At 47.0% G+C, this 13,317-nt stretch overlaps 1 protein-coding gene across 1 annotated transcript; it reads right to left on the reverse strand.

Moving 5' to 3' along the window:
• Positions 1-10: 10 nt before the first annotated feature.
• On the reverse strand, positions 11-5,195 carry LOC119284175 (pentatricopeptide repeat-containing protein At5g08510-like). The gene is made up of 4 exons (XM_037563408.1): positions 4,974-5,195; positions 4,754-4,775; positions 1,878-2,788; positions 11-1,683 (listed from the first exon to the last, which is right to left on the reverse strand). The coding sequence occupies exons 1-4, from the start codon at positions 5,193-5,195 to the stop codon at positions 1,069-1,071; spliced, it is 1,770 nt and encodes a 589-aa protein (XP_037419305.1). The 3' UTR covers positions 11-1,068.
• Positions 5,196-13,317: the final 8,122 nt, after the last annotated feature.

The following is a 13,317-nucleotide window of genomic DNA, read 5'->3' on the forward strand; positions in this document are numbered from 1 at the left end:
TGACCCGCACCCGTCAACCTGCTTCCTCACCTTAGCCTGGACACCACAGCTTGCTGCCCTTCGCAGCATTGTCCTGTCTCCAGCGAGGTCCTGGCTCGGCCACGCCAGGGTCAACATCACTGCGCTCCTCACGTCGCCCCTATCATTGGCCTCGACCAAATTCAACTGACGCCAGCAAAAAATTCAGCCACGTGACATTTAGCAAAACCCCAAAAATAACTAGAAATTGACATGTTGCGGCAAAGAAAATTCTAGCCATTTTTTTTCGAGTCCTGTCTAGCCATTTTTATTATGTTCTCCAAACGAGCAAACAATTTCCAAGATTCCAACATAGATCTTGACAAAAAAAAAGGCCAGTCCAGATAATGGATACATCCTGCATGTGCACGGGGGCTATAAACAAACTCTCTATATCTGCTACTTCTTTTACCAGCTCAATAATAAATCAAAATTGAGTAATAAACTGCAATCGAACACATCAGGAGGGAACGTGTTATTACAGGGATCGCCTCATTCATGAAACGAGATGTACCTTGTTGGGACTATAGTCTGGTTCTCAAGATCACTGGTGGCGCTACCGCCGGTGACCCCGAGAGGTCCAGGCTCTGCAGGTCAACCTCCTCTCCACTATGCAACAGCACCTTCCGAGCAACTGGCAATGATGTTCTTTTGGGAAAACTCACCTCGGCGTCGTCGCAGGTTGCAGCTATAACTTGCCAGATGCCAAAGCTCCAAAAGGGAACAGAGGATTGGCTCCGCCTCTGCTCAAGAATAAACGTACCTTGTTGGGCTGTATCTTGGAATTATATGCTTCGTCTGCAATTCTCGGTGGTCTGTGCATCTTAATAGCAAGCACAGCATGAACGACCATTTTGATTTATAGCAGCAAGAAGAGAAGAGTCGATGCCCAGGTGGTGCTACGCACTGACTTGATTTGGCATTCCTTCTGTTGCCACCTTTTGAAAAATCCCTTGCTACATCAATTTGACTCGGAAGATCAGATCAGAGCAGTTCATAGGAAATCCCAGATCACTTTTATGATCACAGTCTCTTCACATCTCTAGGAATTTAGATCTCTACAGGTGACAGAAACAGCTGTTCCGCTTCTTCCTCATTTTCTAGTCCGACAAGCTTCATGAGCATTGTGACATTGTCAAGGGTGCTGTACACCTCCACAAATCTTGGATGTGACTTATCCTCAACAAGGAACTTGTGCATCCTGCCATCTAGCTCTATGAAGCTGTACCCAGATGATTTCTTGTGGTCTTTCTCCTTGAGTAACTTCCATACCTGGGCAACACCGTCCCATTTTCCAGACGACGCGTATATGTTTGACAGGATCACCAGATTTCCAGTGTTTTGTGGCTCAAGAAAGATGAGTTTGTTTACTGCTGTTTCCGCTAGTTCTACGTTTCCATGGAAGCTGCAGGCACCGAGCAAGGCTCCCCAGATGACGGCGTCAGGCTCCACTGGCATGCTTACTATCATACTGTAGGCTTCATTCAGGAGACCAGCACGCCCAAGCAGATCAACCATGCAACCATAGTGCTCAATTCTTGGAGTAAGACTAAATTCGGCCTCCATGGAGTTGAAGAGTAGCTTTCCTTCATCTACCAAACCTCCATGAGTGCAAGCCAAAATGACTCCAACAAATGTGATACCATCTGGTTTAGCCCCTGTCATCTAAATACAGTAAAATAAGCTCCACGTTCCACAGTGACAAAGGAGCAAGGCATATCAAAATAATGTAATTTGCTATGTGGTTACAATGTCAACAATCACTAAATCTAGTACCAAATAATAACTTTGCAAGGAAGTGATGCTGCGTTGGTGCCAACACATAGGAGTAAATTACAATTCAAGGAAGAAATCCTCACCCTCAACTTATGGAACAAGGCAAGTGCTTCCCTCCAGGAGCCATGCAAGGCGAATGCCATGATCATTGAGTTCCAAGAACAGAGATCTCGCCGACGACCGATCCCCTGAAACACCTGCCAAGCTCTCTGGATGCTGCCACACTTGGCATACATCTCCAGCAGTGCATTGGCCACATACACATTCACCAGGTGGCCTTTGCCCCTCGCGTACTCCTCCACCTTCCTCCCCAGCTCCATGGCCCCAACAGCCGCGCACGCGGGCAGCACGCTGCTCACCGTCAGCTCATTCGGCTGCACCCCTGCCCCCTCCCACATCTCCAGGAACGCCCCCACGGCCTCCTCGTGCCGGCCGTTCTGCGCGTACCCGGACACCATCGCGGTCCAGGAGACCACGTTCCGGTCCGGCATTTCCCCGAACAGCTTCTCCGCGGCGTCGAGGAGGCCGGCCCTGGCGTAGGCCGAGAGCAGCGCGTTGCTGACGGCCGTGTCCCCGCGCGGCATTTCGTCGAACACCCGCCTGGCGTCGCGCAGGAGGCGGGTCCTGGCGTAGAAGGAGACGAGCGCGGAGCCGAGGAAGGGGTCGCCGGGCGCGAGGTGGCCGGACCTGAGCAGCAGGGCGTGGGCGGAGAGCGCGAAGGGCGCAGAGGAGGGGGGGTGCGGCGGAGAGGAGGAAGGTGAAGGAGAGAGGGGTGAGGAGGCGGAGGCGGTGGGCGCGGGAGAAGGAGCGGAGGAGGAGCGGGCTGCGCGAGGCGGCCAGCGCCTGGAGGAGGCGGTCGTGGAGCGTCGCGGAGGGAGGAGAGGAGGTGGCGAGGAGGAGCGCGGCGTAATGGAGGTCGCCGGCGGCGAGGACGCGGAGGAGGAGCGGCTGCAGGCGGCGCTCCCCGCGCCGGAGCAAGCGCGCGTGGAGCCGCCTCACTTCCTCCATGAACGAACCACTCTGCGAGCGGGTCGTCAAAGGCCCATCCAAGTGTATACGACGAACGGGGTGCACTAGGCCCACACTCGAATAAGTGAACAGGCCCAGCGGCCTTCTCTCTCTCTCTCTCTCTCTCTCTATATATATATATATATATATATATATATATATATATATATATATATATATATATATATACATATATATATATATACTAGCAAATGTGTCCGTGCGTTGCAACGGGAGAAACAAATATTTATATGTTGTCACTTCTCTTTGCCCCAACCCACTACTTCATCATATGACACATTGTACATTACCTTGGCATTATGATCTCCATCTGTATATGCAGTGCAGCTATATATAGTTACCATCATCATCCAAATATGCCAAATTTAAATAATCTGAAGAATTTGAAACTAAATCAATGAAGGTTAACCAGCCTTGCTACGGCAACAATCTCAACTGAATAACATTCTACAATCCTATCTAGACGGAATACCGGTTCACATTTTCTTTCCACAAAATTTTGATCGATGATTTGTCGATTAACAGATTCAGCCGAAAACATACATGGTTAACATGTAAAATGGAGCTAGGCGATTTCAATAGAATAATAAAGAAAAAAAGTCATGTCATCTCCAGCTGCATACCAAACTTCACTATCAACAACTAATGCCACGGTATATGGGTCATGGCCTGACAATATACTCCTGCTGCAAGGTCTTGTCCTTTCTCCGCTAGATATCATCCTTTAAATTTAAAGAATTTAAATACTACGGCAGTAACTAACACATCAGCTCTCGGGTATGAATTGTTAAAAATAGGGGCTGCCTTACTCTGCAATATACATGCATAACAACCAAAATGATACATGAGAAAATTTGATTTTGTATAACATTGCTCGTAATCATCCATATAAACCTACTACAAAAATAGTTTTCAATACACATACCTGAATATATGACACGCCTCCTCCATTGCAATGTAAACACACAAACATCAAATTATCAATAAAGCAAGCTCCTCGCATTCAACCTGACAGGAATAAATGAAAGCAAATCATTCATGAATTTGCATAGAAATCTAGAGGATATTTGAGTAGTATCGAAAGTGTAAGTGAACTTGTATATGTGCGACAAGTGGCAATTAAACTACAGTACAACATTTTTCTCCTCCCTAGTTATCCACAAAAGGTTTGATCTCTGTCAACCGTGACTATCATGGGTCCAGTGAACCTGTGTACATCTGTAACACCATATATTGGCTCGGGTGAATACTTAGTGGTCTCTGCAGTAAAGAAAGCACAAGAAAATATATAATAATTTTCCATTACCAGAGAAATAACTATATTGTTCAGAAGCTTCAGGCAATAATGAATAGCAAGTGCTTAGATAATACTCTGCAAGCTTTAGGCAATGAATTAGTGCTGAAATTGAAAATATAAAAGAGATAAATAACTGAAAATTGTTCAGAAGCTTCAGGTAATCCATAACCGAAGCGAGCAGCATCAGCGCGTGGAGCGCCCAGTTTGGCGATGACGACAACAGGGGCATAAGTATTCTTGTGATTCGATACGATCATGTAAAACATATACCTTGAGAATCCTTATGTAGGTCTTAAAGTATTGTCTCTTTCTTTTAATTTTAATCACCAGGTAATTAATCAGGAGGAAAAAAACCGACCAGAATATATACTGGATTGAAAAGTTGAACCGCTGGTGAAATCCACACCAAGATATGTAGTAACAACCTGTCAGTACCAGGGCAATATTCGTTGGAGAAGATACAAACTGAGTTGCAAGCATAGCATATTTCTGCTTATCCTTGGATTCTTTGGTTCAGAATTGAGGTCATGGCTTTCCTTACACCACGGCAGGGTTAAACTCTAGATATCTTCAGCCAACCAGATAGTGAAAGCTCAACTCTTCTTTGTTTACCTGGGCCCAAGATATGCTTACCAAAATGCTGCTCGATGAAAGGCTAGGCAGATGCAAATGAGGTTATATTACATTATCAACAATCAACTGCTACAGTTTATTTAAGATCTGGGAACCTGCTATTCTGATATGTTCACTGGAAGAATCTACATTACAGTATACGCTAATAACTTCAGACCATGTTTTTCCAATTTGCTAGGTTGGTTGACATGATCTGCGAAACAGTCCCACAGACACATACCAGCAATGCAAAGTTCGCAGCCGGTGCTGCTGGTGGCCCTCGAAGTAGCAAAAGAATAACCAACCGATGGTAACAATATGTAAGTTGCGACTGGTATATTCTCGTCGGCAGGCTTGGCAGCGGCATCTCGAACTCTAGTGGGTGGAAACCTTGACTGATGGATGGACTCGGGATGCGCTCGTGATGCCCGCACCAGAGCCCAACAGCCATGACGCGCTCCATCCCCTGCCCGTCGACTCCCGTCCAATAGCCTCGAGGCTGGCTCCTTTGCCGAACGACTCCAAGACCCACTACAGCATGTCAATGATTTCCTCCCATCAAATTCTTCTTGCTCCATCGAACCCAGCCAAGCCTCAGGGCACCATGTCCCCGTCCATGGAAGAGAGGAGAAGTAGCAGCAGATTTCGAGGAGGAGTTGTCTCGATCCCGACTGGAAGTCGTTCTCCTTGTCTGCTTCAGCATTTTCCTCTCAATTTTGATCTGATTTTTCTCGATTTCATGCTTGGTACCCGTGAGTTCGTGACCTCTCTATCCCGATCTGATTTTTCTGTCGATTTGGCCAACAAACTCGATGCCGATCAAGCGGCAACGTGAGGACCAGCGGCGGCGTAACAAAGGGGATCAGTGAGGTGAGGAGCAATAGCATTGACGACTTTGTGCTTGGTCCCCGTGACCTCTCCCTCTCGATCTAATAACGAATCGAATAGTTTCTTTTCCTCGATCTGGTACGCGTTAAAGAGATCGGGTGAGATCAAAGAAGAGGAAGGAGTCCAGGTCTGCTGCAGAGCTGCTGTCGAGGAAGAAAGAGATCGATGCAAGAAGACGAAAGAGACCGGGTGTAATGCGGCCACACATTGCGCTATTTTTTAGGGAAGGAAAGCCCAGCCCAATTATGTATTTGTGTACACAATCGACGGGCCAATCTTCAGAACGCAAAATAAAGAAAACAACTATGATTGAATTACTGAGACAGAAATTTAGTACCACCTTGAATATGTTTTAAATTTAAACTGAAAGCGTAAACTTACGGGAAGAAGCGTATTGTGACGGTGAACCCGGAGACCCAATCCATGCTTTATTATTAGGGAAAGATATATATATATATATATATATATATATATATATATATATATATATATATGTACTAAAATAAACAAAAAATTTCCAAAAAAACTAAAATAAACAAATTCAAAGAAAAACACAACTTACTCTCTCTCTCTACTTAAAAAAAAGAAAACCAAAAATTTCCCTAAAAAGCACCGCAACCTCAATAAACAAGGGTAAAAATGTTTCCCGCAGCAATGATTATGCATACCGAATTTCAGGCAGAGTGGTCTACATAGATTCAAGTGGAGAGGGATCGATGTGCATAGATATTTTCACATATAAAAAAAATTCATAAGAGTTTATGTATTGGGGGCAATTCAAAAAAAAATGTGTTGGGGGAGTGGCAGACATTTTCCACTGGCAAGTTACAAAACTTACAAAAACAATGTGTCATCCATCTCCAATCCGACATGCCAAGTTTTTTTTCTCTATTCTTTCCGCAATCATTGTTCTCAATGTATAGTCGTTCCGGCGGCCGGCGATGGGAGGCAAAGATGTTGGACATGGTTCATTGAAGACAAAATTGTGAAGCACTACACTGTCCGCCTCGATCTAGTCTGACCCTGAAGCTTCCCATGTGTGGGACAAAAGGCCAATAACCAAGCCAGGCACGGCAACCCATGCCGCGAGAAGGGAAATGTGAGATTGATGGTGTCCTCTCCAATGAGAGACCGACGCCCATGGGTGTTTTTTTTAGAGCAAAGTAAAGCTTTATTACTTAACTGAGCTTAGGCATATCGCCTATTACAGAGGCGCCCACTTGGGCAGGTACATCCGATTCCCAATCCATGTATTGGTTGGGATCACAACTACGGCCAATCGTGGCTAGTTCATGGGCTACCGAATTAGCCGAGCGTCTACAAACGGTGATTACAACCTTGTAAAACCAAAGTTTTAGCTGGTACTTCATGTCCTCAATGATAGCAGCATATGGGGAGGAATCCACTCTTTGCGGATCCATAGCTTCCGCTAGGAGTTGCGAGTCCGTCTCCAGTTCAAGCCGAACGATGCCGAGGTCCGCTGCCATGGTGACCGCATGTGACATGGCAATGATCTCCGAAGCAAAAGCGTCAGTGACGTGCTCCTGTCTGCCAGCCCTGGCGCACACAAGCAGGCCATCTTTCGTTCTCATAGCAACTCCCCAGCCTGTATGTGTTTCTCCCGGCACAAAGGATCCGTCCACGTTGATCTTATACTCTGCATGCACTGGTGGCCTCCACTTGTCCGGCCGAGGTTTAGCTGCGGGCTGTCGGAAGATCTCCCAATATTCAAGTACATTGGCCCTCGCTTGTCTCGCAATCACCTCTGCTGTGAGCGGTATCTGACCCTGTCGCAGTTTATTTCGATTGGCCCACCACAGCCACCAGAAGGTGAGGATATGGAGGCGCTTCTTCTCATCTAACCCCCACAAGAAACCAAGCATTGCATGCACGGACCCTATGCTCTCCAGCTGCTCCCTTTCACCCTCGAGTGCGAGTTGTCGCCACACCCCTTTCACCAATTTGCACCTGATGAAGAGGTGAGCTCCGTCTTCAGCCGCCCGCGCACAAAAGAGGCACTTAGTATCAGTAATCGGAATTCCTCTATGTGCTACATTGGTTCGTAAAGCTAGGGAGTCGTGTTTCAATCTCCACGTGAACATCTGAATATTACGAGGACACCACAGCTTCCAAATCCTTTTCCATGAGTCATCCTTGATCTCATTCAAGTTTACCGGGCTGGTGGAGCTCCCCCCTGCACCTCCGTCTTCCCTTGTTCGTTCAAGTTGTACTTGTAGCTTATAAGCACTCTTTACAGAGTGCAAACCCCTTGAGTCATAATGCCAAGCCACAAAGTCCTGGACCCCCTCCCTCAACGGAGTCTGCATGATGTGGTTTGCATCGTCTAACCAGAAGGTGTCTCGTACCAGCTGTTCATCCCAGTTTTCGGTGGCCGGATCAATAAGATCGCTGACCCACTCCAGAAGGCTCTGGCCACGCGGTGTAATCACACTGCGAGACCATGGGCGAGGTAACCACGGGTGCTCCAGATTTTAACCCCAGTTCCATCTCCTATCCTCCAGATGTATCCTTCTCCGAAGAGGTCAAGGCCATGAAGCAAGCTTCTCCATGAGTATGAAATGCCCTCCGCAGGTCCTGCATGTAGCAAAGAACCGTTCGGAAAGTAACGAGCTTTCAGTATGCGCGCACATAAAGATTCTGGTGATTGGATGAGCCTCCATATCTGCCTCGACAACATGGCCAGATTGAACCCATGCATATCACGGAATCCAAGACCCCCCCTGTGCCTTGGGCAACGTGAGCTTCTTCCATCCTATCCAGTGGGTGGTGTTCTCTTTGTCTTGCTGGCTCCACCAGTAGTTGCCAATGAGAGAACTGAGCTCCTCGCAAAAGGACTTAGTGAGGTAGAAGCACGACATAGCAAATGTTGGAATGGCTTGTGCTACCGTGGTGATCAGTGCCTCCTTGCCGGGTTTTGCTATCAGTTTCTCTTTCCACCCATACACTCTGCCCGCCATAGCTCCTTTGACGAAAGCAAACGCCTTTTTTCGGGACTTACCAACATGCACCGGCAGCCCCAAGTACCTATCACTCCAGGTTTCGCTATGAATCTGAAGGGCGTCCTTCACAGCAGTTCTAGCCGCACCCCCGGTGTTTGGGCTAAACATAACTGCCGATTTCTCCAAGTTAATGCACTGTCCGGAACAACTCTCATAAAGATCCAGAATATCTCTTAGGGCTTGGGCTTCCTCCTGTTTGGCCTTGAAAAGAAGCATAGAGTCATCGGCAAACAGAAGATGTGAGACGACAGGCGCCGTCCGACAAATCTTGACTCCGCTCACTGTGCCAGCAGCTTCGGCGTCATGTAGCAGTGATGAGAGCCCCTCCGCGCAGATGACAAACAAATATGGCGAGATTGGATCTCCTTGCCGGAAGCCTCGGGATGGGGAAAACTGAGCCGTTAAACTTCCGTTCATCTTAATCTGGTATCTGACAGTACTGACGCAATTCATAACCAGATCGATCCAACGTGATCCAAACCCAAGTTTTACAAGCATAGCCCTCAAGAAATTCCACTCGACACGATCATAGGCTTTACTCATGTCCGCCTTCACAGCAACTACTCCTTTTCCTGTCCTCTTATTCATCAGGAAGTGTGACAACTCATATGCAATAAGGACGTTGTCTGTAATCAGCCTCCTCGGCACAAATGCACTTTGGTTGTCCAAAATAACTTCAGGAAGTATCATCTTAAGACGGTTCGAAATCACCTTAGACACCAATTTGTAAACCACGTTGCACAAGCTGATCGGCCTCAGATCTTTGATCCTACTCGGGGATTTAACTTTAGGTATTAAGACAACAACTGTGTCATTCCAGCCCTCAGGCATTGGCCCACCATTCAGGACCGCGAGCACCTCCTCTATCACTTTGTCCCCCATGAAGTGCCTGTGTTTTTTGTACACAATAAAGGGTATCCCATCCGGTCCAGGTGCCTTGAGGTCTCCTATATGATCCAGAGCCGCTTTAACTTCCTCCCTCGTCACCTCCTCCTCGAGGATGGCTCTCATGGCACTCGTCACACGAGGTTGAACTTTGTCGATTAATTTCGTAGTTCTATTCCCTTGGGCCGATGTGAAAAGTTCCTGAAAATAAGAGCAAACATAATCGTTAAGATCATCTCCCTCCTTCACCTCCGTGCCATCCTCCTTCCTCAACTTCTTCACCCTATTTGCTTTCCTCTTCGCTGAAGCCACTGCCATAAAGTAGCGCGTGCTTTTGTTTCCATCCTTCAGCCACGACACGTGAGATCTTTGTTTTGCTTTAATGTTCTTTCTCTCTTCCAGCTTTTCAACCTGACATCTAAGTTTTGCTTCCTCCCAAACTTTTGCTTCACTCACAGGAGCTCTCATTGTTGTTTCAAGCTCTCGCCGGGCCTGCTTGAGCCGTTCTTCCAACTCTCATGTCACTTCCTTTCCCCATGTTCTCATCCTACTTGCAACACTCCTTAAGCCAGCCGAGACACCCCCGTTTCCGTTCATGCATCCCTCCTCTCAAGCCGCCTGGACTTGTTCACTACACCCCTCCTCCTTCAGCCACCACGCCTCAAACCGAAAGCCTCGATCGCCCCCGGGCCCTCTCCTGTTCTCTCCTTGGGTGCAAACTATGACCGGCCTATGGTCCGAGTGACGAGGGGCGCCATTGAGGACCGTGAACTCCGGGAACCACTGGCACCAAGGAGTATTAGCTGCTGCTCTATCAAGCCTCTCACAGATATAAGCATCAACCTCCCGACTATGGTTTCTCCACGTGAACTTATCGCCCTCATAACCGAGATCAGAGAGCTCGCATGACTCTAGGGCTTGCCTGAAATTGTCCATGAGACGGTGCGGCCGAACAGCCCCTCCCACCTTTTCGTCCAGAGACAAGATCTCGTTGAAGTCCCCCAAACATAACCAGGGACGATCCTGCTGATGCTGTTGTCCTAAAAGTCTCAACATTCTCCAAGTTTCCATTTTCCGTTCAGTAGCAGCTTCGCCATACACCCCGGTCAGCCTCCAGATCCTGCCACCCCCTCCTTTACATCCACGTCTATGTGTCTCCGGCCATATGATCTTAAGGACACATCCACCTCGCGCCGCCAAAACAGCGCAATTCCCCTACTCCTTGTTGGGGAACGTAGTAATTTCAAAAAAAATCCTACGCACACGCAAGATCATGGTGATGTATAGCAACGAGAGGGGGAGTGTACGCGTAATGTCGGTTCGGGCCGCTTCATCCAACAATACCGCTGAACCAAAGTATGACATGCTGGTAAGCAGTATGACTTGTATCGCCCACAACTCACTTGTGTTCTACTCATGCATATAACATCAACGCATAAAACCTAGGCTCGGATGCCACTGTTGGGGAACGTAGTAATTTCTAAAAAAAAACCTACACGCACGCAAGATCATGGTGATGTATAGCAACGAGAGGGGGAGTGTATCTTCATACCCTTGAAGATCGCTAAGCGGAAGTGTTTATCAACGCGGTTGATGTAGTCGTACGTCTTCACGATCCGACCGATCCAAGTACCGAACGCACGGCACCTCCGAGTTCTGCACACGTTCAGCTCGATGACGTCCTCGCCTTCTTGATCCAGCAAGACAGGCGAAGTAGTAGATGAGTTCCGGCAGCACGACGGCGTGGTGACGGTGTTGGTGAAGAACAATCTCCGCAGGGCTTCGCCTAAGCACTACGGAAACTATGACGGAAGATAAACTAGAGGGGACGGGATTGCCGACACACGGCTTGGTGTTTCTTGATGTGTCTTTGGTGCTAGCCCTGCCCCTCTATTTATATGTTGAGCCTTGGGGTCGAAACTTGGAGTAAAAGCCTCACCCGAAAGGCAAGAGTCCTTCTCGGACTTCAGGGCCAGACGCCAGGGTTCCCGGTGTCTGGACCCAGACGCCAGGGAACCTGGCGTCTGGCCCCTGGACTCCGCAAAACTTCCTTTTGCGCTTTCCAAAAACCTTGTGGGCTTTCCCCTTTGGCCCAAATAATGTGTTCTCGTACCCAAACATTTCGGGAAACATCCGGAACCCCTTACGGTGAATTCTGGAACCCTTCCGGAGATCAAACACTATTATCCCATATATCAAACTTTATCTCCGGACCATTCCAGAGTTCCTCGTCATGTCCATGATCTCATCCGGGACTCCGAACAACATTCGGTTACCAACATGCATAACTCATATAATACTATATCGTCAACGAAACGTTAAGCGTGCGGACCCTACGGGTTCGAGAACTATGTAGACATGACCGAGACACGTTTCCGGTCAATAACCAATAGCGGGACCTGGATGCCCATATTGGCTCCCACATATTCTACGAAGATCTTTATCGGTCAAACCGCATAACAACATACGTTGTTCCCTTTGTCATCGGTATGTTACTTGCCCGAGATTTGATCGTCGGTATCCAATACCTAGTTCAATCTCGTTACCGGCAAGTCTCTTTACTCGTTACGTAATGCATCATTCTGTAACTAACTCATTAGCTACATTGCTTGCAAGGCTTATAGTGATGTGCATTACCGAGAGGGCCCAGAGATACATCTCCGACAATCGGAGTGACAAAACCTAATCTCGAAATACGCCAACCCAACATGTACCTTCGGAGACACCTGTAGTACTCCTTTATAATCACCCAGTTATGTTGTGACATTTGGTAGCACCCAAAGTGTTCCTCCGGTAAACGGGAGTTGCATAATCTCATAGTTATAGGAACATGTATAAGTCATGAAGAAAGCAATAGCAATAAACGATCAAGTGCTAGGCTAACGGAATGGGTCATGTCAATCACATCATTCTCCTAATGATGTGATCCCATTAATCAAATGACAACACATGTCTATGGTTAGGAAACATAACCATCTTTGATTAATGAGCTAGTCAAGTAGAGGCATACTAGTGACACTATGTTTGTCTATGTATTCACACATGTATTATGTTTCCGGTTAATACAATTCTAGCATGATATAAGGAAATAAATAATAACTTTATTATTGCATCTAGGGCATATTTCCTTCACTCCTCCCCTCCGAGCTCCATGCTGTCATATGTGCCATGCCTAACATCGCCATGTGATTAGCACCCATAGTTCACATCGCCATGTGATTAGCACCCATAGTTCACATCGTCATGTGACCAATACCCAAAAGGTTTACTAGAGTCAATAATCTAGTTCACATCGCTATGTGATTAACACCCAAAGAGTACTAAGGTGTGATCATGTTTTGCTTGTGAGATAATTTTAGTCAACGGGTCTGTCACATTCAGATCCGTAAGTATTTTGCAAATTTCTATGTCTACAATGCTCTGCACGGAGCTACTCTAGCTGATTGCTCCTACTTTCAATATGTATCTAGACCGAGACTTAGAGTCATCTAGATCAGTGTCAAAACTTGCATCGACGTAACCCTTTACGACGAACCTTTTTATCACTTCCATAATCGAGAAACATATCCTTATTCCACTAAGGATAATTTTGACCGTTGTCCATTGATCTACTCCTAGATCACTATTGTATTCCTTTGCCAAACTCAGAGTAAGGTATACAATAGGTCTGGTACACAGCATAGCATACTTTATAGAACCTATGACTGAGGCATAGGGAATGATTTTTCATTCTCTTTCTATTTTCTGCCATGGTCGGGTCTTGAGTCTTACTCAACTTCACACCTTGCAACA

The sequence above is a fragment of the Triticum dicoccoides genome, chromosome 4A (genome assembly GCF_002162155.2).
Source record: "Triticum dicoccoides isolate Atlit2015 ecotype Zavitan chromosome 4A, WEW_v2.0, whole genome shotgun sequence".
In the NCBI taxonomy this organism is placed as follows: Eukaryota; Viridiplantae; Streptophyta; class Magnoliopsida; order Poales; family Poaceae; genus Triticum; species Triticum dicoccoides.